The sequence below is a fragment of the Adiantum capillus-veneris genome, chromosome 20 (genome assembly GCF_014529385.1).
Source record: "Adiantum capillus-veneris isolate H3 chromosome 20, ASM1452938v2, whole genome shotgun sequence".
NCBI classification, from domain to species: Eukaryota; Viridiplantae; Streptophyta; class Polypodiopsida; order Polypodiales; family Pteridaceae; genus Adiantum; species Adiantum capillus-veneris.
Window position 1 is genome coordinate 85,408,527 of NC_140950.1, and position 23,471 is coordinate 85,431,997.

General features: G+C 43.0%; 1 protein-coding gene across 2 annotated transcripts; it reads right to left on the reverse strand.

Moving 5' to 3' along the window:
• Nucleotides 1-3,863: 3,863 nt before the first annotated feature.
• LOC147432853 (uncharacterized) lies at nt 3,864-22,765 on the reverse strand. 2 transcript variants are annotated; one of them, XM_086492634.1, is made up of 12 exons: nt 22,156-22,765; nt 20,897-21,022; nt 19,875-19,986; nt 19,173-19,274; nt 18,373-18,506; nt 18,120-18,253; nt 17,873-18,024; nt 17,757-17,798; nt 17,485-17,540; nt 17,184-17,414; nt 4,560-4,671; nt 3,864-4,273 (listed from the first exon to the last, which is right to left on the reverse strand). In XM_086492634.1, exons 1-12 carry the CDS (start codon nt 22,506-22,508, stop codon nt 4,160-4,162), a joined length of 1,668 nt encoding a protein of 555 aa, XP_086348760.1. In that variant the 5' UTR covers nt 22,509-22,765; the 3' UTR covers nt 3,864-4,159. The 2 variants fall into 2 exon arrangements, with proteins under 2 accessions (XP_086348760.1, XP_086348761.1); XM_086492635.1 differs by having other exon boundaries at nt 22,048-22,293.
• Nucleotides 22,766-23,471: the final 706 nt, after the last annotated feature.

Consider the following 23,471-nt stretch of genomic DNA (forward strand, 5'->3'; position numbering starts at 1 on the left):
AGCTTTTCTTCACTTTGAAGCTACCTCCTTGAGGAAAAAAGAATTTTTTGGAGGAAAACTTGCCTTCCTCCAAGAAGTGAAAAGGAAGGGTGAAGCTACTTCCTTGAAGTTTGTTGCAGAGCGGAGACGTCGCTGTCTGCGGAACGTGGGAGAGAAGCAGGGCGTCGCACGCACATGCAAGGGGCTTTTATCCTCCTCCCAAAAATAGCTCGGATACCAGTGAAAGGACGATGGTAATGCATGTGCTAGTCTCCATCCAACCGTGCTATCTTATAGCCTCCCTCCAACGTACACATTGTCCGATCGTGTCGGTGAAAAGGATTACACAGAAGCAGAGTTTATGATGCTTTCTCTCATCTTTGATGTGAGAAAGTTTAGATTGTACCTCCTCCCAAAGCCTTTTGTCATACTCACTACCAAAAACTTGTTTCCTTGGGTGTCCTCTCAAATGACACTAAGTCCCACGATCTCAAACTGGATTGTGCAATTGCAAGAATGCCAATACTCTTTCAAGGTAGTAGATAGTGTGGGTGCACAATTAGCAGAGATTCTCACCTATAGAGTGCACAAAAGGGATATTAAGGTTCCTGAAGTGAAAAGCCTACCCTTGGCAACACCTAAAAGCATACCTAATTCATTCACCTTGTTCTTTGATGGAGCATTTAGGTAGGCCACGAGAAAATCAAGGGGAGGGCTTCTGTTGCTTGATCCAAATGGTGTGGTTGTTGTGAAAGAACATGTGAGTTTGCCAAATTCCATAAGCAACAATGAAGCAGAGTACGATATACTACTCCATGGCTTGCAGATGTGTGTTGCTCAGAAGATATGTCTCATGGTAAAAGGGGATGCACTTCTCATTACATAGCAAATCTTAGGCATTTGGGCATGTAAAAATGAAAGATTAAAGAAAAAGGTTCATGCCATCCGCAAACTATTCAATAAGTTTGAAGAAGTGCAATTGTATCATAGTCCTGGGAAACAAAATGAAGATGTTGATTTTCTTGCACACAAAGTAGTTGCATGTGTTGACAAAGAAGTGTAGGTCATCATGGCAGCAGCAGTGGTAAAGTAACCAAGGTACCAAGGGATGGAGTCCTTGGCTCCCATTGTGAGCTACATTCTAGAGGGAGAATTTCCACAAAGGCTCAACAGCGGAGGCTCATCAAGAAGGCGAGTTCATATTCCTTCTTAGAAGGTGCCCTCTACCAAAGAGGAAAAGATCAAATTTGCAGGAGAATACCAACAACTAAAGAGATTCTGGCCATTCTAGAAGGGCTGCATGAGGAAGCTTGTGGTGGTCATTTCGCACAAGAATTCACTATGAAAAATATATTGCTTGCTGGTTACGTTTGGCCAACCTTGAACATTGACGTTCAACATTGGTGTAAAAGCTGTCACAATTGTCAGGTCAATGAAAACAAAGGCTTGTTGCATGGTCCACGTCAGTTAGTCCTTACAAATGGCCCATTCGGGTCTTTGTTATGAATAGAATTTATGCTAATTTTATTGTGTACCATTCACCAAAACATTTATGTGTTAGGATCCAATCGCAAATAAAGTACACATAATTGTCATGTAAGGTTGTGATTAGATTCCAAGTGATTGTTCAATCATTGTGTTTAATATTATGAATGCTTGGCTTGTAGATACACCACGACCTTCTACTTATTGTGTCTATGGTATTCTAGGCTAGGCGAATATTGTTCATCAAGCAGCCCTTCAACTTAGTATTTCAAGTATGAAAGGCTATCCTAGTGAATTTTTAGCCCCTTCTTCCCTATAGTGTAAGTGAAAGGTGGTCCTAGCAAGAAGATTCACCTATCAATGTCTAATCTCTTTATAGCACAACCACAAGAATTCTTCGCCAAGTTTCAATGTAGGATTCTACAAGGATTAAAATTCGATTCTATGGTCAAAATTGAACCAAATGGCCCAATATCCTAGCCTTATTTGAGAAAAGGGCCTTTGGCTCACCAAGTAAACACGAAAGCCAATTCTGGTAAATTTTTTCAATGAGAGGTGGCCTTACCGAGACGAGTCTCTTGCCATTGTCTAATCTCTTTATGACACAATTGGAAGACCAACTACGTACAAAAAAAACATGCATTGCTTGTAAATCAATGTAGGATGCTACAAACACAACTCTAAGATGCCGTTTAAAGATTGAATATAGTAGTTTTCAAAAGTGGCCAAAGGCCATTAAACAATGTGTGTGTAAATTGGAAAATAGCCTTGGCCATCATGGAGCTTCAAGTGTTTTCTTGATTTGGCACAACTTGATGTTGTGCTTCCAGTAGTTGCACTAGAGAGCTATAATATAGCACTTAGTGAGCAGACCCTCAAAAGAACAAAATCATGTTTGTGAGGTGTTATCTTTTGACATAGTAATGACATTTGTAAACAACATTTGTGCAATGCTAGAGAAAATTGCCGACTAATTTAACCTTTAAATTTTGAAATTTACCTCTAAATTTTGAAAGGTGAGAAAACCAACAAGACTGTGTAATAATGAGTTCCCTATAAAGTTTTCTACACAACAAAAACTTTGACAAAAAAAAGTTAAAAAACTAGATCCTATATAGAGTGGTAGTGTGTCAAATAGGTATGGTGAAGAGTCAACAAAGTGTCTCTCCAAAATTTATAAGAAACAAAACACAACATAGACCCAACCTACTAAGGTTGACCAAGCTCAATAGGCAGAGACATAGGAAGCCCAAGCAAGTTCCTCCTCCGAGACAGGATCCCAAGCGAAGGAGGGCTGGTAGCAGGTTCGTGGGTCAAGGTCACCAAGGACCACCACACCAGTATGGTGCCCCTCGTAGTTGGCCTACACAAGGCCAGCAGCAGTGGCCCGTGGGTTCCCATTTTGACCCTCTCAGCATAGTCACAAGTGCACAATCCATCCCACTACAAAGTCATGAAAATGAACAACGAGGTGACAAACCTGAACTCATTTTCTTACAAGCAATGATAGTCACGCTTTGACAATAAGCCTTAGCTCAAGGCAAAATTGCATCTCCCGGTAAACTTGCCAATTAGCTTTGCTACATTCTTTGTGCACCAGAGCGAGCTGAAGCCCTTTTGCAAGGGGATCTGATTTTCTTTCTCCTCTTTCTCTGCTTAAGAAGAGTGTCTACGATGAAGTATTTTCAAGGGTCATGATTTGTTAATGTGGGCCTCTCTCCTTTTAGCATTAGCAAAAACATTGTTGGACTTACCAAGTAAACAAGATTGAGCCCGGGACCCCCTCACAGTAGGAGCCCAATGACTCATTCCATGTGCTATGAAGGTTGCACAAAAGAGTTCACATTGGCAAATCCACATCTCATGAGGTGTCTGAGAGTCCAAATGGGAGTTCTTACAGAGCATTTTTCACATATGCAATTATGAAGATAGTTGAGCACTTCGGCAGAAGTAAGCTATGAATCAAAAATAGGCTAAGATTATGATCACTTAGAGAGAGCAATCTCATGTTAACACTCGCATCAGCACCAAGGCTCTCCTCATTGAGTGATTGACTCATTAAATAATCTAACAGTATGCTTAATAGTGTAACTAGGGAGCAATTAGTGTTAACAATTATTGGAGAAACATACAAGGTCTCTGACTGATGAAAACTCACTAATGACCTACCACACACACTTCACAATGCCAACAAAGCAAAGTTGGATAGTGACTCAAAAACATGTCTAATGCTTGGTTAAAACCTAAGGAAATAAAGGAAACTAGATTAAATATTAGATGAGAGATTAGCTAGTAATTAGGGCTAACATCTATGGACTCAAGCACATTAATCCCTTACAAGCTCACTTGTTTACTCGGGGAGGATGAACAAGAGACCCAATCAGAGAGCACAGAGCAAAGAGCACCAACACTTGTTTGACCTCAAAGTGAATACAATACGCTCTTGATATAAGAGAGGAGGTACGGCTAAGGCCACATAATAAAATTCACCTTCAGGTTTACCGAGAAGCTCAAACATACCTTTCCTTCATGAATAGAAAGCAGCTGTCACTATTCCTTGTTGCAACCAAAACTTGCTTTGAAAAAAGAGTCTGCCTTTTTTGCTTTCTACATAAACTAGTGGCTTCAGCACACATGGCTCTCTGATGCCAAAAATTGAATTGGAGTCCACATTTGAAGGTAAACATTTTAAAGACTAAACATTGTATATTTCTACCCCGTACTGCAAAAAATAATCACGAAATTCCGTCCAAACAATGATCCCATCACCATTTGCATCAAGCTTAGCGAAAACATCATCCAGCACTTCCTGCATAAACATCAATCAAAACTTATGTCTCATCTAAAGCAAAATACTATACAGTAAATTGGGCATTTTTCTGAGAGTGTGGACTGTGGACTAAGTAATTGTGTTTTGATGTTTGAGGATTTCTTTATTGTAAGTCTGCTGTCATGACTGCATTTTATCAAGCTCTGCTAGCTTCACTTTTGATAGTGATATATGGGAGTGATTTCAAACATTGGAGCACAGTGCCTAATCTCAAATCTATATGAGCAAAATCATAGGAAATGGAGTTGATCATCTTAATACAGACCTCAGGCACATTGCGATGACCACTTTTAATTTCTGTCAGGTCTTCCATCATCAGCATCAGCTCTGAACGACTCAACCTTGAATCTGCATCGACATTATACCTGTCCCAAATTCTGCAGACGACAACAAAAGACATTTCATTACTGGTGTTGACATTGTCTAGAATAGTGTGTATCCAGTGAAGTTACCCACAGTTCTGGAGGAAGATGCTACTTCAACAATAAACCAAACTCTTCATGAATTAAGTCCACTCACCTATCGATCATACTGAAAACCCACCCTCCTTTTTTCTTGCAAGAAAGAAGGGGCTATATAATGTGCAGAGTCTCAAGGCTGAGCTTATGGCTCACCCAATAATCTGAGAAACGCATAAAAACCAAAAAGGCCTGCAGTCAAGGCTGTTGATAGAATTTATACAGCAGAAACTACTCTGGAGGAGCCCCGCAGCAAAGACGAAGGACACGGATGTCCATTCCAAAGAGGTCAGTATGATGCTGCTGCATGGTCCAAGAAGAGACAACCAAAGGTATCCCAACTACTGTATAAAGTACGGAGAAGCTCTGACCAATCTGTCGGAGGTGGGAGACTGAAAACATGCCAGTAACAAGATTTCCAGATGAACAACTAGAAAACTTGGAGCCAAGCAAATTTCATCCTGAGCAACAGAACCATTGCAAGATTACTGCAAAATGGCCCATCTTCATGCGGGCCCACATGAACATGGGATCCAACTGTGCCCCAGGCAACAAAAACAGTATAGATCCCTTTGAAACCATGTGAATGCAAAAGAGTTATTTTGTTACCTCTAAAAAAAAGCAACGAACAAGTAATGAAAACTATCATCTCTCTTATTTAAAGCATAAGACACCTGTTCTAGACACCAAGAAGGAATACCTCTCCCCGTACCGTATGGGGTGTGCGAGACAGCACAGACAGCAGGGATCATGGTCCATGCACATAGCCCAAGTGACAACCAAACATCAAGAGCAGCAGTCCACATCAAAAGCACATGATTAACAGAGTGACAGGGAACAGCCGGAACGGGCCCCTCCCGTTCCCGGAACGCGTTCCTGCGGGAGTTGGCTGGCCAGAATGGGGACGTTGGCGGAACGGCGTTCCGTTCAGATGTGAAACCGGAACGCAAGACGGAACGGACGGAACGGAACACGGAACGGCCGGCGGTGGGAACGGCAGATTTTTGAAATTCAAAAATATGGCCGTTTTTTTAAAAAAAACAGAAATTCAAGGTGGCATTTTTGGACTCTTGGGAGAGGGGGTGAGGGGCCTAATACCTATATAAGGGCATGTTTGCCTCCCCTAAACCTCATTTCTCTCAACTTCTCAAGCCTCAAGGGCCAAGGTTGAAGGTCGACAACCGTCAACAGTGGCTTGCAAGTTGGCGCTTCTTGAAGTTCTCGTGCTCAAGGCTCAAGCTGAAGCTTCACATTCTCTAGCCTCTAACCTAATTTAAGCATATTTTAAACTTACCGTTCCGGTCCCCCGTTCCCGTTCCGCCTTGTTTTGGGGGGGGGGGGGCATTCCGAAAACGTTCCGGAGGCCCCCGGTCCCATTCCCCGTTCCCGTTCCCGTTCCGGGTAACTTTGATGATTAAGCGAGCTACTCTGATCTCCGATATAGGTGTAAATGACATATGGGAGAGGATCATGGGATATGCAAGCATGTATGTTAAAAGCACAGAATAGAGTGGTAGTCTGCTTATACTGCTGACTGAGCAAAACCTGTTTGCCAATCCATGCTCACTTGGAGTTGGTAGCATCCAGGGATGACCATAGCCACTCCCCTGGATCCTACATAAGCTGAAATTGAAATTGTCCTCCGACACCATGTTTGTGATGATTCTAGGTATAATCCTTTATTAAGTACTTAAACTCATGATTAAGACGTAAGAAACTGAACTGAACTCAAAGAAAGACTCTGTGTTTGATTCATTGAATGTGTGATACAAGGGCTCCTTACATAGGAGACGAAAAGGCATGAATGAAAAGACACATCTCTTGGTGAAGAGACATGACTTTAGACGTAAAGACATCCTTTCGGCGAAGAGCTGCAACCATTGGGCGAAGAGTCACCTGTAGAGCAAAAGGGTGTGACCAGTCGTCGAAGGAGTGTGGCTTTTGGCGAAGAGGCACGTCTCTTGGGCGAAGGGGTATGACCATCCAAGCGCAAGGGTCCTCCTTGGCATGGCACTTCGCGTATCTGCAATTAGGAGTAGCTGTATTGTTGTTAACATAGTCACAATCGTGACATTCCCTCCCATTTAAAATGAGAGCCCGTGTCAAAGAAATGACTTCTAATGTTGATAAAACTTTGGAAAAGCATTGAATCTTCGAAAATCTTTAATCTTTGAGTTATCGGAAACCTTTGTCTTGAACCTTTGCTTCTTGCAAAACCTTTTTGCTTTGACTGCTAAATCCCATGTCATTGCATTATTCAAAGACTTTTTAGAGGCATCTGGCATAATCAAGTTGACTGCAACAAGAGGTTGATCTTCAAAATCCTTTATGCAATGTGAGATTTCTGGTTCAAAATCTTCCAGCAACTGCAAAATATTTGGGGAAAAGGAAATCTTCTCAAGGTACTCTTCAGATGGAGTAACTTCAACTTTAGTAATCACTGGAGAGGATTTTGGCTTGAGACTGTAATCATCTTCCAATAATGAATCCCAAAATTCTTCAGAATCATCTTCAGAAATTGTCACTTCATGACGTGCAATTGGCATATCATCATCCAGTACCATCTATGGTCACCACTGCAAATTGTACATAATCCTTCCTTCTTTGAAGTCGAAGATCCATTTGACGAAGAGCCTTGCTGAGTATTGGAATGTCGATCTTGAGAAAAATCACGTCCTTTACCACGATCAAGTGGAGGAACATGTGAAGAAAATCTGCTTTCAGATTGTCAATCTCGAGAATAGAACCTTGAAGTTGAATAAGGTTGCGTTGCTTGTTGTCTGAACTGAGACTGATGTTGTTGACTTTGGCTATAGCTATCTCTGCGATCGCACTATGAAAAGCGAGCACTGTTTGAAGATCTGTCACCAAGGAGAAAATTCCGTGTAGGGCGTCGATTATCGCCAAGACGCTCCACATAGGCAATTGCAGCATCCAAGGTGGTAGGGTTGTATTTGTGCACATCGTGCTTCAGGTTGGGTTCGAGTCCGTCGATAAAGCTGTGAATTTTATCAGAGGGACTAAGGGTCTCTATCTCCAGAGTTAACCTTTGGAACTCTGATGTATACGCAGCCAAGGAACCTGTCAGGTTCAAGCAGCGAAGAGAGGACCAGCCATGGAAATCCGCATTGGCAGGTTCAAACGCCTTGCAAATAGCACGCCGGAATTTATCCCAGGAAAGTGTGTGTTTATCATCAGCAACCCTTTCGTTGCCACCATAGAAATGCTATGTCCTTGAGCAGAGAACTAGCAAGTGCAACTTTTTTACTCTCGACCAAGTCTGTGTTCGACAAGTAGACCTCCATTTTGAATAGCCATTGGTCCAGCACGCGCTTGTCGCGGCGACCAGTGTATGGTTCCGACAGTTTAACATCAAGCTTCTTCTTCTGTGCAGCATTAAAAATTTTATAAAGTAATTGAAGTTCGCAATTGTCTACCTCTTCAGTTGGGTCCGGTTCGTTTGGTTCGTCCACTGAAGCTTCGGAAGAAGGTGTTGAAGATGTTGCATTAGTAATCCGAGAAACAGCAGGACGCCTTCGAGAAGTGTTTTGCATCTGCATCTCATCCAAGCGAGTGTGAAGTGATGCGAGACTTATGGAAAGTGTGGCCATCTGCTCCTTGATGAGAGTAAGGGCATCGTCAGATTGACCTCCGTCCTGAGAATTCGGCATGGTTACGTCTCAAAGGGAACTCTCAAACAGATGCAGGTTCTGGTTCGGGAACAGGTTCTGGGAACAAGTTCTTTGGGAGCGGAAAACTGAATCGGATCCTCGATAAACATATTGTCATCGTCTTGAAGAATTTGTCCAGCATAGAAAAAGAAACTTCACGTTCGGTGCCCAGCAGGGCTGAATAGCACAACTGCAAGGGAACTGATTTGTGTATGAAGGGAGGGGCAGATTTTCGCTCTGGGTTGGGCTTGCGCACGCTACAGGAGGAGGGCTCGCTGGTTTTTTCTTTTCTTTACGTAGGTAAGCAAGAGCAGCGTGGGTTTTTATAATTTTTCATTCAAACCATAAGTTGAGTGGCTCTTTTTAATTAATGTGAGTGGCCCGCCATGTTGGGCAGCCACTTTGGGGTTTTAATAAAAACAAAAGGCATGCGCTGCTGGCTTAAGGTATTGGCGTAAAAAGGCTTACGAAGAGCAGCCAGCGCACGCATGAAGGCAGCGTTTGGTGAAAAAAAGCGAAAGGTTGAAAGCTGGTCGAAGAGGCACGCAAGGCTGAAGGCTGGTTGAAGAGGCACGTATGCCCGCATGTCATGCGCCAAGGGGTGCGAGATTGCATCGCGAAGAGGCATGCCGTCGGGAAGGGGTGCGAACACGAAGGGGCAACAACAGGGCCACCACCAACATCACCATTCACGGGTAGGTGCATGCACACATACCGCTCTTCCGTCCTTTATTGTTTTGCACTGAAGGAAGGAAAATTCAAGTTACCTCATGCGCGCATATGTGTGTGTACCACCTTTCTTCTGCTTCCATGCAACTCCAAGAGACGGGGGGGAGAGGGTAGCAATGAGGGTGAGAGGCTCACAACCTTTGGGTCCCGGGAAAATATTTGCTCTAATACCACTGTGATGATTCTAGGTACTAATCCTTTATTAAGTACTTAAACTCATGATTAAGACTTAAGAAATTGAACTGAACTCAAAGAAAGACTCAGAAGACTCTGTGTTTAATTCATTGAATGTGTGATACAAGGGCTCCTTATATAGGAGACGAAGAGACATAAATGAAAAGACACATCTCTTGGTGAAGAGACATGACTTTAGACGTAAAGACACATCCTTTCGACGAAGAGCTACAACCATTGGGTGAAGAGTCGCACCCGTAAAGCGAAGGGGTGTGACCAATCGTCGAAGGAGTGTGGCTTTTGGCGAAGAGGCACGTCTCTTGGGCGAAGGGGTGTGACCATCCAAGCGCGGGGTCCTCCTTGGCATGGCACTTCGCATATCTACAACTAGGAGTAGATGTACTGTTGTTAACATAGTCACAATCGTGACAATGTTACGATCAATTGTGCATCTCTTCCCACATCCAGATAGGGCGTCATGTAAGCAACATTATGAAGCTCAAAAAACACCTGAAATCATGTGGCATTGAAAAAACTGAGCTAACATAAAACGCCAGTTGAGGAAGGCTAGAGCCGTCAAAACAACCCACTACCCAACATCACAAACATGTGGGTTCCTCTCTGATAGGAATCTGAGCCCAAGCTTCTGAAATAGCCATCTTAATTCCAATGATGCAGCAGAGGAGCCCCAAGAAATCTCAAACTCATGGGCAATAGTATCAGCAATTAAGGCTTCAGCTGACGGAGTCCACCAAACCCAATCATTATATGGGTCTGCTTTCCAAGCTCATAGCCCCACTCATCTCTCACCCAAGGGAAGGTTGTCAATCAAACTCCTCACTCACAACCAACCCTCAAGGGGCCCCAAGAAAATGAAAATGAAACCAGCTGCCAAGAAAATGAATGTGGCCTGATGTCATTGACAGCAAAAGAGCTCTAGTGCTACCCTATGCTGCGTGCACCCATGTTGAGCAACATTCATTGCCTTCTTTGAGCATTCCTTCCCTTCTTGCTAAAAATGATGCAAAAATAGAAAGGAAAAACATAGCATAGTAGCTACAAGAATATGGACTTCAGCATTGGCAACCCTTACAAGGAGTAAGCCCTAAGAATTTGTTGCACCGGTTGACAACATGCAAGGCTCCAGGGTTGTCCACGTTCGACGTACGGACATTCCGTACGTTCCGTACCATACCGTACGACTCGTACGTTCCGTACGTGAGTCGTCCAGTTGTTTTTTTTTTTTTTTTCGGGGGCGATTTTTGGTGTGGGAATGTTTTGCATCTCGATTGCATTTGAACAAGAGCCCAATGGCTGCATTGGCTCAAACAACCATGACCTATGTGCGACGAGTCTCGGGTAGCGGATCTACTATGGCCGCCACCACTTTGGAGATCATGATTCTTCTTTCTTCGGACATTGCCGTTTCCAATGTCCGTGGACAGATCTTTCATGTTCTAACTTGTAAGACTTAAGTTACAAGTATTTAGTACTAACTTCTAAGTACTAAGGTCGATGTCATGACTCATATGATCTATCATGTGTAAGACGCATGATTTTTTTTTGCATCGTACGTTACGTCACCGTACGTCTAATTTTTTTTAGTTCGATTAGTACCGCACGTCTTCGTACGTGTACGCGTCGTACGTGACCGTACGTGTCAACTATGATGCAAGCACTTGTCAATGCCAACAGCTCCTATGTAGGGTACCTACTGCTATATTGGCCTTCCAAAGGGTCATGAGAGGACAACATGCACAAAGGCCGGTTTGGCTGCTTATGGTGCAACGCCAGCAGAGGCCCTCCTACCAGCAGCAGCTGCTAAGACAGCAATAAGATGGAAGTACAATGGTGTCTCCATCCACCACGGGGCAGGGGGGCAGGGACTTCGGCTCCATTGGCAACACGTTAGCTACGTGGCGGTGCTCACTAAAGACAAGAAGGGCAAGTGTTTTCATTTGGACCACGCCGTAGCACTGATTAACGCAAGCATGGATGGCCACCCAGAAAGCAGTTGCATCAAAAAAAGCAGCTACCCTGGGAGTTTGAAAGTAGTCAGGATAGGCTTTGTCCTCAATGGCACGACTGTTGTCCAAGAGTGTGAGGCTGCCATAGCAAGCAGACCTCACACCAAGCTTTTGGAAGGCTAACCTTCTGTCACTTGCACCTGGGCTCAATGTGCCCCGAGGGTATGCTACGACGACCCAAAGCCAACTCTAAACAAGGTAAGCCTAGGAGATTCTGCACCGGCATATTTGTGAGCCTGTTTGCAGGATCTGCATGTTCGGACAGGGTAATTAGATTGGTTCGAACCCTTGCATGACCCTCCTTGCATAAATGATTTTTAGGAGGCACAGCCGGTTGACCAAGAGATTTTCCCAACATCCGATGACATTCACAGGTAGCCCAAGCCTAGCGAAATATGTAGTTGCAGTCCAGTCCCATCCAGAATCCCGTATCATGATGTGTGCGAGCATGTGATGGGTAAAATCTGTGTGTTTTGAGCTACTTTAAGACTTGGGTGGTTGTCAAACTGCTGATGACATGACCCTCCTTGCATAAATGATTTTCAGGAGGCGCAGCCGGTTGACCAAGAGATTTTCCCAGCATCCGATGACATTCACAGGTAGCCTAAGCCTAGCAGAATATGTAGTTGCAGTCCAGTCCCAGCCAGAATCCCGTATCATGATATGTGCAAGCATGTGATGGGTAAAATCTGTGTGTTTTGAGCTACTTTAAGACTTGGGTGGTTGTCAAACTGCTGATGACATGGCATTCAATTTATAAGGGTTATTAACCTTTGAAGTCAGTTTATGAGACTCGAGGGGTTAAGTCACCTATAAACAAATACATAAAGGACCCTTTGGTCTCATTACAGGTCATTAGTAGTAGACGTATAGCCTTAGCTAATGCGTCCCTGCAGCCTCCTTCTATACTGGCAATTTGGGCACCCTGCGGACCCAACTGCTCGCGAGTGACCAGACTACTGTGGACAGGTAGGCCACCACTATATCGCTAGACTTGAGGTATTATCCTCATTATCCATTATGCTTATGCATTTTCTAGCCCTCTTCTATTGGGTGGTGGCAACGAGCTCCTTACCTCCTAATAACTATGGCAGAGTCCAGTAAAAGCACTGCTGTTCCCCATTGAAACCGCTGGCCTACTGTCCACACAGTGTCTGGCAGCGATTTTTAGCTTGAACAATCAGAAATTCAGCACTTGAATAATGGAGTAACTAGACAGAGTAATTAGGAAATAGAAAGAGAGAGAGAGAGAGAGAGAGAGAGAGAGAGAGAGAGAGAGAGAGAGAGGAGGGATCGGAAGAGATGGAGAGGCAGTGTTAGGTGCAGCGGAATGAATGTTGTATTAGTGATCTTTATTGCTCAGGGTTCCTTTTAGTTCTTAGGGAAAGAGAGAGCTTTCCGTCTTATGGAGAGTGCTATGATCACGAACAAAGTGAGTGGATATTGTGCGCGCAAGTGACTGAGACTGAGAGAAGGAGAGAGAAGAGATACGACACCCGAGAGGTTGTAAAACCCTCCTCCGAAGGCCCCACTCTCGTCGGCGAGAGTGGTCTAATCTTTGATTGCACAAAAGGTGTACAATGCGTATGCAATGGACTGATGCAATGGGACTATGCCGATGACAACGACGGTGATGACGACGGCGACTTAGGCTGAAATCTGTGATCTTCTTGGTGGCTGGATTTGTGGACTGTTTTCGGGGCTGAAAATGACTGGTTTCTTGCTGTGGTTATGGCTGAAAATGATGGATCTTGCAAGGGTTCCTACTAATGGTAAAACGCTGAAGTGCTGTGTCTAGCCAGGCTGAAGCCTGATGAACTCGGCTGCGTTTTTCTTGAGGCTGAACTGTTGACAAAAACGCTGATGCTGCAGGTCTATGGCTAGCGTTTTTGCAATGAAAAACGTTGCTGAAGATGTAGCATTTTTGCCATGAAAACGCTAGGCTGAATGGTGCTATGGCGATCATGCAAGGAGTTGAATGCTAGGGATCTGATGTTGCCGCGGTAATTGCAAGAGGACACGCCGGCTGAGGTCTTTATCCAAAACGCTAGGCTCTGATGGTGTAGGTGATGATGCAAAGCCAAAACGCAAGAGGTTCTGGGGGGTACTGCTGAGAAGTTGCATGTTAAGCGGGAAGCTCCTGCTGCCTCTTCTGCCAATAACTACTAACTTGGGTTTGCTTATATATTAACTTAGCAAAATTGCCCTACCTACTTTTGTTGGAAAGTCACTTAAAAATAATAAGTGAAAATAACCAAAAATAGAAAAATAGGCTAAATGCACTGGAATATTCCCCTAGCTGATACTAATGGATTCTGATGGGAATTCCGATGATCATGCTGTGTGCAACCGAAGGATGTGCATCTATGCTAAGTGACTGGGCATGCACGGTCTACGAATAGACTCACAAAAGTGCCAGATCACTGCTAATCTAGACTTGACTGAACCGACTGAACCCTACTGAGGTGTAGCTTGTCCACGGACACATAGGTTGGATGTGTCACGTGGCATCTCCTCCTTTTCAAAGTGAGGTACTGGTACCGAACTATGTGGCGTCGAGGGAGATCGCCAACAGCATCCGGAATCCTGGACGGGACTCTTCGCCGGCCCACTCTGCTGTGTGGGTCGAGCGGTACTTGAACTTCATAAAGGTCTGCAACGCTTGCTTCTTTGGGCCGCGCCGAAAGCGACTCAAAGTCTTTTGTAACTCCTTTGATGCTTCAACTTCGTCTAGAAACCTGCTTCTTCCTTCTTCAAGAATCTCCATGGCTGAAAATTCATGAAACCACTTCCAACACAAAACCATGAACATACCCATTCCATGTAAAGTGAAGGAAAAAAATATTGTCGTCTCTAAAGACTGTGTATGCAATGTAGATGAACATAGAGACGGAGTGACAACCCGTTCATCAAACACATGCAAACAATGAGATCGAATCCTTTCTGTTTGATCGAAATCAATCAACTGTGGCAAATCACAATGGAAATGCGCATGCTTGGTGCTCATACTATCATGTGCTCTTTCGGAAACTGTGTCATGCCAAGGAAGAGACATGGAATGTGACTTCCTTACATAAATACCTTTCAGCAATCCGCATACATTAGAAACGTGCTCAACATACAATATGTCATGCCTAGTAAAAGGGATCACATAACGATGCTGACTAAAATACAGGAAACCTTCACGAATGAAACACTCGAACAATGCGTGCGTACCAATCATGCGAACACATAATACTTCCTGTGAGGGTTCTTTGGACCAAGGCTCGAGAGCCAAGATCGCTTCTTCAAGATCTATCGAATCTTCTTATGGGGGATCTGTGGACCTCGACTCGAAAGCCAAGATCGATTCTTGGTGATTGATCGAATCTACAACGAGGTTAGCTTCGCTAGAAAAAGCATCAACTAACACCTCATCCTGGTGAACAATCACATCTTTTTCATGCAAGTCATCATGCTTGTCTTTTCCATCCAAATCATTATCCATCAAATCATCATGTTTCTCATAATCATGCAAATCATTGTGCTTATCATTGTCAATCAAAACATCATGCAAGTCATTGTCAATCAAATCATCATCATGCTTCACACAATCATGCAAATCCTATGTGTCATGCTGTGGAGAAGAAGAGACTGAGAGAGTCTCCTTTTCCTGAATCTCTTGCATCGGTGCTTGCACTTGAGAAAAGAGTCGCAACATCTCTTGCAATCGTGCTTTGGTCTCGTGATAAAATTCTGCTTGTATTTCTCTGTTCTCTGCTTGTCTGTGTTCCCTTTCTGCTTTTCTTTCTTTGAATTCACGATCCAATTTGGCTTGTCGTTCTTTGGCTTCCAAGCGTGCTTGCTCACGCTCACGCGCTATGGCTGCCATTCTTACGGCATTTCTTGCTTTGAGTTGTAAATTCTGTTCCATAATCAACAATTCCAACTCCTCCATTGAAGTTAGTGCAATCGGTGTCGTAGATGGGGAAGGGTCAGAAAAACCTCCTGGTGGGGAAAATTCTTTTTCGCCTCTCTCATGCTCATCACCTCCAAGCAAAGTATCCATTCCGCTTCGAGTGATGATCATTCTGAAGTCGTGGGTTCTTGTAGGTTCTTCTGGGTTCTTAAGTTCACGAGGAACTTGGGTTCTTGAGGGTCTTGGGTTCTTGAGGTTCTTGAGGTTTTCTTTCGCTTGCAAATCGCGTTGGAGAAGGATCTTCTCTTCACCCGAGTTCTACTCCTTTCTGCGGGCGCATCCCTTGGCGGCCTTGCGCTCACACCAAGGTTGCTTTTTCCCACCTCACGTCGATTGGCCGGCCGCTAAATGCACGGATCCGCTCTCAATGAGTGAAAAGAGACGCAAGGGGAGGCTGGACAAGCCCTTCTTTCTTGGGATTCCTGTCACTCTTCAACAAAACACGATTAGGAATCGCCATGCCCAAGTAAACTTGGGTTCATGCGATCACAACAAGCACAAAAATTCTTGTGGTTCTTGTGGTTCTTTCCTTGAGTAATGCAGAACACTTCCAAAGCTCTGATACCAATGTTAGGTGCAGCGGAATGAATGTTGTATTAGTGATCTTTATTGCTCAAGGTTCCTTTTAGTTCTTAGGGAAAGAGAGAGCTTTCCGTCTTATGAAGAGTGCTATGATCACGAACAAAGTGAGTGGATATTGTGCGTGCAAGTGACTGAGACTGAGAGAAGGAGAGAGAAGAGATACGACACCCGAGAGGTTGTAAAACCCTCCTCCGAAGGCCCCACTCTCGTCGGCGAGAGTGGTCTAATCTTTGATTGCACAAAAGGTGTACAATGCATATGCAATGGACTGATGCAATGGGACTATGCCGATGACGACGACAGTGATGACGACGACGACTTAGGCTGAAATCTGTGATCTTCTTGGTGGCTGGATTTGTGGCAGCCCTCAAATTCAGCTTTTTTGGACTAGTCACAGATTTCAACCAATAGCGTTTTTGGACAGCAGATACAAAATTGCAGATTTCAGCCCTTAGGTCGGTTTCGTCATCAACGTCGTCATCGCTGACATAGCCTAGACTTGCATCAGTCACATACATTCAGTTTGTACCAGTTTGTGCAATCATAAGTAGACCACTCTCGCCGACGAGAGTGGGGCCTTCGGAGGAGGGTTTTACAACGTCTCTGGTGTCGTATCTCTCTTCTCTCTCTATCTCTCAGTCTCATACACTTGCACGCACACTGTCCATTCACTTTGTTTGTGATCATAGCATTCTCTCATTAAGAACGGAAGGCTCTACCTTCCATAAGAACAAAAGGAACCTTGAGCACAGTTCGGAGCACTCATCTTGAGCAAAGCGCAAACATTCATTCCGCTGCACCTAACAGAATCATCTCTTATTAGTAGTTCATCAACTTATTAATAAGTGATGTTTTAGCTTCATTTTAGAAACCCTTGGTTTTTAAGTGGCATTGCCCTACCCAGCTTTTATCTCGTATATAAGTGACACACAAAAGATATCAAGAAGACACCGTATAACTTCAAACAATGGCAGTTAACATCATTGTAGCCCCATACATAGCCTCTTGAAAACTGCGAGCATAAATTCCGGATATATGGCTTAGCTTATTGGCCCACCGTCTACCTTGAGTTACAAATATGACAAAGAATAGCAGCCATAAGGTCGAAAGATGGGCATTTTCCAAGATAGGCCAAGAAGAAGAATCTAGACCAGAAAATCATAAGAGAAAGGAGACACCACATAAGCCCTCTCACACAACCAAACCCTTCCCTTTTGCCCCCCATTGCAGCATTGCTTTGCATATGAATGAAGTGCTAAGCATTTTGAATAATGTCTTGGTAACACCTACCTTTGTACATCCCCTTCCTGTAATCGAGACTTATGTAAGTGGCAGATGAAGTCTTTGCCAGGTGATGCCCAAGGTGCAGACAAATAATCCAAAGACTGCATGTGAGTAAGGCGTGAAACAGTTCTGGCAAAGGCAAACTCTTCATCCTTCTCTTCATAGAGTGTTTGGCCTTTCTTTGGCTGCTCATTTGCTGAAACAACCTCAGGTTTCAAAATATCCATGTCCTCTAAGCTGCCCAAACATAGGAATTCTTTTATTCTCCATCTACTGACAACAATTTTGCTAAAGAGACAATTTGTACCTTGGTCTGTATAAGTCTTTTGGGTCCACACTCGCACTTGCTATGAGCTTGACTTTCTGACCCAAAACAGTCCAACAATTGTAAGCAAAAAGCATCATCAATTGCAACCACATAATTTATAACATGGGTGTGGGTTTGCGACCAGATAACCCAAAGTTGCCCATGGAAATAACTCTTAAATTAGAAGACATCAACTTATGTGTGACCCTCTTATTTAGCATCAAGGAATGCAGAACAAGAGACTATCGAAAGCACTCAGAGAACGTAAGTACCTGTTCATAAAGAACATCAACAAGGGTGATGAATCTTCTTGCCTGTTACACACCATAGCTGTGTTAATGATACAGACTCTGATGGACAGGTTGCATCATGTTAACACAAAAGATACCATTTCATTGTGAGATGACGTCATTTGAGGTATGTTGGCTACAAAAATAGTGTGGAAAGATGTAGCAATGGCAAGGTAATCTGAAGCACCCTTTGGAGTGCCGCAGAGATCTTTGAAGTTGAAAAATGCAATCCCACCAGCTGCCCTTGGAACTACATTAGAGCAATAGCAGGGAAAGAAGCATGGACTTTCATGGAGGAACTGTAGCATTATTTTATTTTAAGGCATTGCCTAAGAAGCTCAGTACCTTCAATAGAGCGTGAGCCTGATTTTAAAATGGTGGGCTCTATTATGCGTTCACCTGCAAGTTTTGTGAAAGCTCTCTCAAACAAAACTTCAGTTTCCATATTTAGAGGTTTGTACCATACCACTGAAAGGGCACTGTAGAAAAAAATGTCAGGGCAACGAATTTGTGTACCAAGATAATAAAAAAAAGTGTTCTAAAAACAGGAAATCTTGATTAATTCCAAAAAGACTGACAGCAAAGAGAAAAAGCAGACCTGGTACCATCTGGGCGGGCACCTATTAGACGATAATCAGGAGATTCTGGATGGAATGAATGCACCTCACAGTGTTTCTTGATGGAGGCAATACATGGCAAGAAGAGCTCCCTTTGAAGACCGTTCTTGTAAAGCTGCCAAAAAATTAAGACGAGTTTTGACACTTGAAAGACTCTTAATAGACGCATGCAAATGCCACAAGTTTAGAAGGGAGTGCCTGACAGATTTGCTTGACTTGTACAAATACAATAACAACTGACAAGCTATAAAGGTAGAGGTCCTCCAATCAGGACTAATGTGATGCACAAATCCTAGATCTTAAAGGAAATGTATGCCATACACCGTCCCAATGCTGTCCTTCAAAACTGTTGAACTATTATAAGAAAACTGGGCAGAGCATCTAAAAAGCCTGTCTGTATTTTGGCTGCACTGAGAGCCAAGCCATGAAAAGAATGGACAACCGATAAAGCCATCAAAGTCTTTTTGGAAGAAAATTTGAAATAACAAAGTCCCTTCTGTTAACTAAAAGCATACGTGAATGAAGACAAATATGCAAAACATACAACATGAAATAAATCACGCTAGCTTTCTCATAGGTAACTGGTGAAAACAGTGACTCCTGGCCAAAATTGTCTGCTCGCTTTCAACCGAGAATGCCCAGGGCACTCAATAATCATGCAGCGAGGATTGTATGGTGGTGCCAACCATAGTAGAGAACACAATAATTCTGGGAATAGAAAGCCTTTGCATGAAACTTACTGACAAAGATCATTGATATGAACCAATTTTGAGACAGTTACCTCTGTAGGACTGCGATTTGAGGATGCTACCATCACTGCCCCAGACTGAAATAAGCTCTCCAGTAATCTTCTAAGTATCATTGCATCAGCTATATCAATAACCTCAAATCCAATCAGCCAACATAGGCAAAATAAGAGCAAAGTAGATGCAATCAGTTTGCAACGGTTGGAAAGATACAAACAAGAAAACAAACCATGAAACATTGAATTCTTCATTACTCTTATGCACCTGACTCTTGCGGCATCCAATTTACCAAAATGTCATCCAGTTTACCAAAATGTCAGAGATACTATATGGTGCTGTTGTTGACAAACAGTCCACCAGACAGGAATTATGGATATGAGGAGGGGTTCAAATTATTATGGTGATAAGAGTTTTAATGACAAAAGGCTCACAAGTTTTCTTAGTAGCCAAGATAATAAGACTAAAAAGCTTGGCATCAGGGTATTTACCCTTCAACTGGGACATAATATTCCGTTATGTAAAGTGACGTGAGAGCAAACATTGTTTTCTAGCAGGCACACACGACATCAGCCAAACATCATTCATGCAGTGTCAACATGATGCACAACAAATTGTTCAGCGGATAAACATTAGCAAGCACGCTCTGCATCAATCATACAGTATTGATGTTGTATCAACACCAATTCACAGAATACATACTGCATCAAAACGCAAAGGTATACACAAAATATACACACTTGAAATTCATCAAAGCATAGGAGCCAGCCAGCACTCAAAATCTCTTCTGCTACAGATTTCATGATATCATCTGACTTGCCAACTTCACCTTTCAGTCTTGCCTCATGCAACCTATCATAACAGTGGAAAAGCACAGCAGTAATTAGTTATCATCCATATCTGGTAGTGCATTTCATATGAGACAACTTACAAGTTACAGCCCTTTTATTTGCTCTAGCCATAGCAGAACTGCTAGGCCACTCAAAGCCCTCCTCATAGACTTTAAACATGGATCAATAAGGTTGAAGCTAATCCTAATAGAAAACTCCTTGTCGAACTCCTAGTCTGTGTAGAAGCCTCACTCATGGATTGTTAGCTCACACTAACTGTTACAAAGACCTAATAAATACTGGTTCTTCGTGAGCTGACTAAGAACTTTCTCACTTAAAGCCCCAGACCAACTATATGGAAATATTGGAGCCTGTATTTAGCAATGACTACAAGCTAAACGAAGTTCAGCATATCCATCATTACATAAGCAACAAACCAAAGGTCCAGTCTTAAAGACTTGAAAAGGCATTGCACAACCCATTTATCCAGATTTTAAAAGCACTATTAACCACCAAATCAGCCTGAACTAAATTACCTAATCGGGAAATTTAGTGTCTAGCACGAGCGCCAACCTTACCTACCATGCAGGAGGGCCCATCGAGTATTGCAATAGCAGAAGGCTCTGGCTTCTCCCATATACAGCAATAATATAGTTAAGCATACCAAATAATAAATCAATTAGCATCATTGTGGCCTTTGAATGCTGCTGGATCCCGTTAATATGGTAAAGTCCAAGCACAGTTTGGTCATTCTTATTTTGGTGTACTCGTACTCATAGCTGGCAACACTCTATCCTTTTCTTCTTTACCATTGAAAACTAGTTAGAAATATTAAGTAGGCTCACACAACAATTATTCACCGACCTTAACAATATTCACTAATCAATGAGCATGAAAAACTAGATGACATGGACTAGCTGTAAGTGGCCAACCTTCTATGCACATCAAGCATGAACTGATGAAAATGTACACGGCGCTTGCTTTTGATGGGACTGCAATGATAGAAAATGTCTGCTACGAGGGATTTTCCAGTACCCACACCTCCATAAATGTATACTCTGCATACAACCATACTGCAATCAGTAGCCAAGAAGAAGAGTCCCTGCTATAGTATCTGTCCTTCCTGTATACCAATATTACGATCCGTGAAGTCCATGATACAAGTGGCATTGGCCATCATACTACACAACATCGACAACTTATATCTTACCAGAGTATAATCACCTTCTTCTAAAGAGCATCCTGAAGAAAATTCATGTTACGTGATATTAACGAGTGATAAATGCAATAATCTTCTTCTCTGCAATACCTTCTTGGAGATAAATTGGACAATCGGGCATCAGGAAATGTGCAACAGTACATGAACATCCAAAAATACAGCTTAAATGTGTCAATATCTTGTGACTGACTAATTACTAGTACAAAGTTTTGGAAAAAGAAAAATAGGAAAACCTTGAAAAACTGACAATGGAAGAGAGCACTCAAAGGGAAAGAAGGGATTGTGGCAAGAGGAATTTGGCACCTATTCATCTGCAAAACCTGCCAGGTCTTCTGTACGTTGATAATGCCTGACTCCAGTTGGCCTCAATTATCATAGTCGAATCTGACTCTGACCTTCCAACAGTCCTACTCATCACCTGCTCTCTCCTGGTTTATTGCCTTACCTACCTACTAGCTCTAAATTGAGGAAATTCTTCACCAACTACAATCATCCCCCAAAGGCTATTTCTCTCCACATGCAAAACAATCTCTAGGAACACAATTAGGTTGTTTCTCTTGAGAGTACAGGGAGAAATACATTAAGAAGGGTCTTACATCAAGAATATGAAAGGTGATTAAGAATATGGCCTCAATTTTCCAAAAAGAAGACTACAAAGACAAAGTGGAAACACCCTACCCTCAAAACACTAAAATGTTGGGTGGTTAATCTTTTGCATCTGTATTTATGTCATGTGCACTCAGATAGGTTTTAAATACCTAGCCAAAGCAATGACCCCACCAATCCAGTACTTGTGGATCGTGTCTCCTATCCCATTCACAAGTGAACCACTGATTAAACAATATGCTTCAAAAAAACACATACCAGATTTGATTTTCACAAATGGATGCAATGTATATAAGCATTAAACATCTGCCATTCTGTGATCAGAAGTCAATCTCGTTGTTGATAGGCACCAACACTGTCACATACCCACGAGGAAATTCTGTTGGCTTCTTGAGAGCTCCAAGTATGTGAAGGAGTCGTGACGCAAATCCCTTCGATTGTGAGGATGGGGGCCTGTATTCCTTCAGCTGCTTGTGCAACCGTTCCAGAGGTTGTAAAGCTTCAAGCTGGCGACTGTCAGAGCGAATGCCACCAGATTGGACAAGGTGATGGTAAGCTTCAATGGGAGAAGTGCCTTCAACAAGCTGCTCAAAGGAGGCAGTGCCATGGAGCCTTCTGAAGCCAAAGTAATTCCCGGCATGGAAATGTGTGAGCAGAGAAGCAGCATTTTTGGAATTAATGCTTCTGCGCAAGGTGAGGGAAAAACCCGACAAGAGCATCTTTGATCAAGCCTACATTGTCAAGAATGTCGCGTCTTTCTTCTTCCTCCTCTCCTTCTTCTTCTTCGTCTTCTTCGTCGTTCAAATATTTCCTGTGCAGCTGTGCAGCCTAATGAACGTGCCTGCGAAGCATTGACAATCCTCGGCAGCTCAGCTGCTGCAGCATCAAAACGCTTCTATGTCGCGAGTTGCCGTCCATAACGCCTCATTTCCTGCCATCTTCATCTTCATCTCCATGGTACAATATAAAACTTGACAATTTTGTATCAATCAAACTGATCGATCTATTTTAATTAGAGAGAGTATGAACTTGAAATTACAACTTACACACCAGACTCCGTGAGGTGGAGCATCCCAAGAGAGTAGGAACTTGAAATTACAACTTACACACCCGACTCCGTGAGGTGGAGTATCCCAGTCGGTTAAAGGTGGCCAAACCATCATATGGACCATGGGAACAGCCCTTAAGGGCTTCATGTCACACGAGTTGTCAAGGAGGTTTGAACCCAAGACCTTAGACACAAGAGGCTCTTGCTCTATCAACTGAGCTAGCACTCGTTGACTACTGGTCGATCTATTTTGCTATGCGTTGCGGAAAATCTTCCATCTTCCCTTAAATTCCCAAATCAAAGGTCAACCAAAAAGTAAAGGAAAAGAAAAAAAAAAGGAGAGAAAATAGCAAAAGACGGGCTCTACAATAATTAGCTTACTAATTGGTAAGATCGACCAAAACATCTAGATCCACATCATTATCACGGTCATTTCCTCAAATGACTAACTTGAAACAGGGGATGCACACTTGAAAAGACCTTGTAACATCAATTGAAATATTAGTGAAAATCAAGCAGTATAAATTGGTAACCTTGGGTGTTGCAAGGAATCCCTTAGTTAGAATCTACATTGTCAAATCCCTTGGTTAGACTCTGCATGGAAACTGCTCAAACTAGCAGTTGACGGCGACCA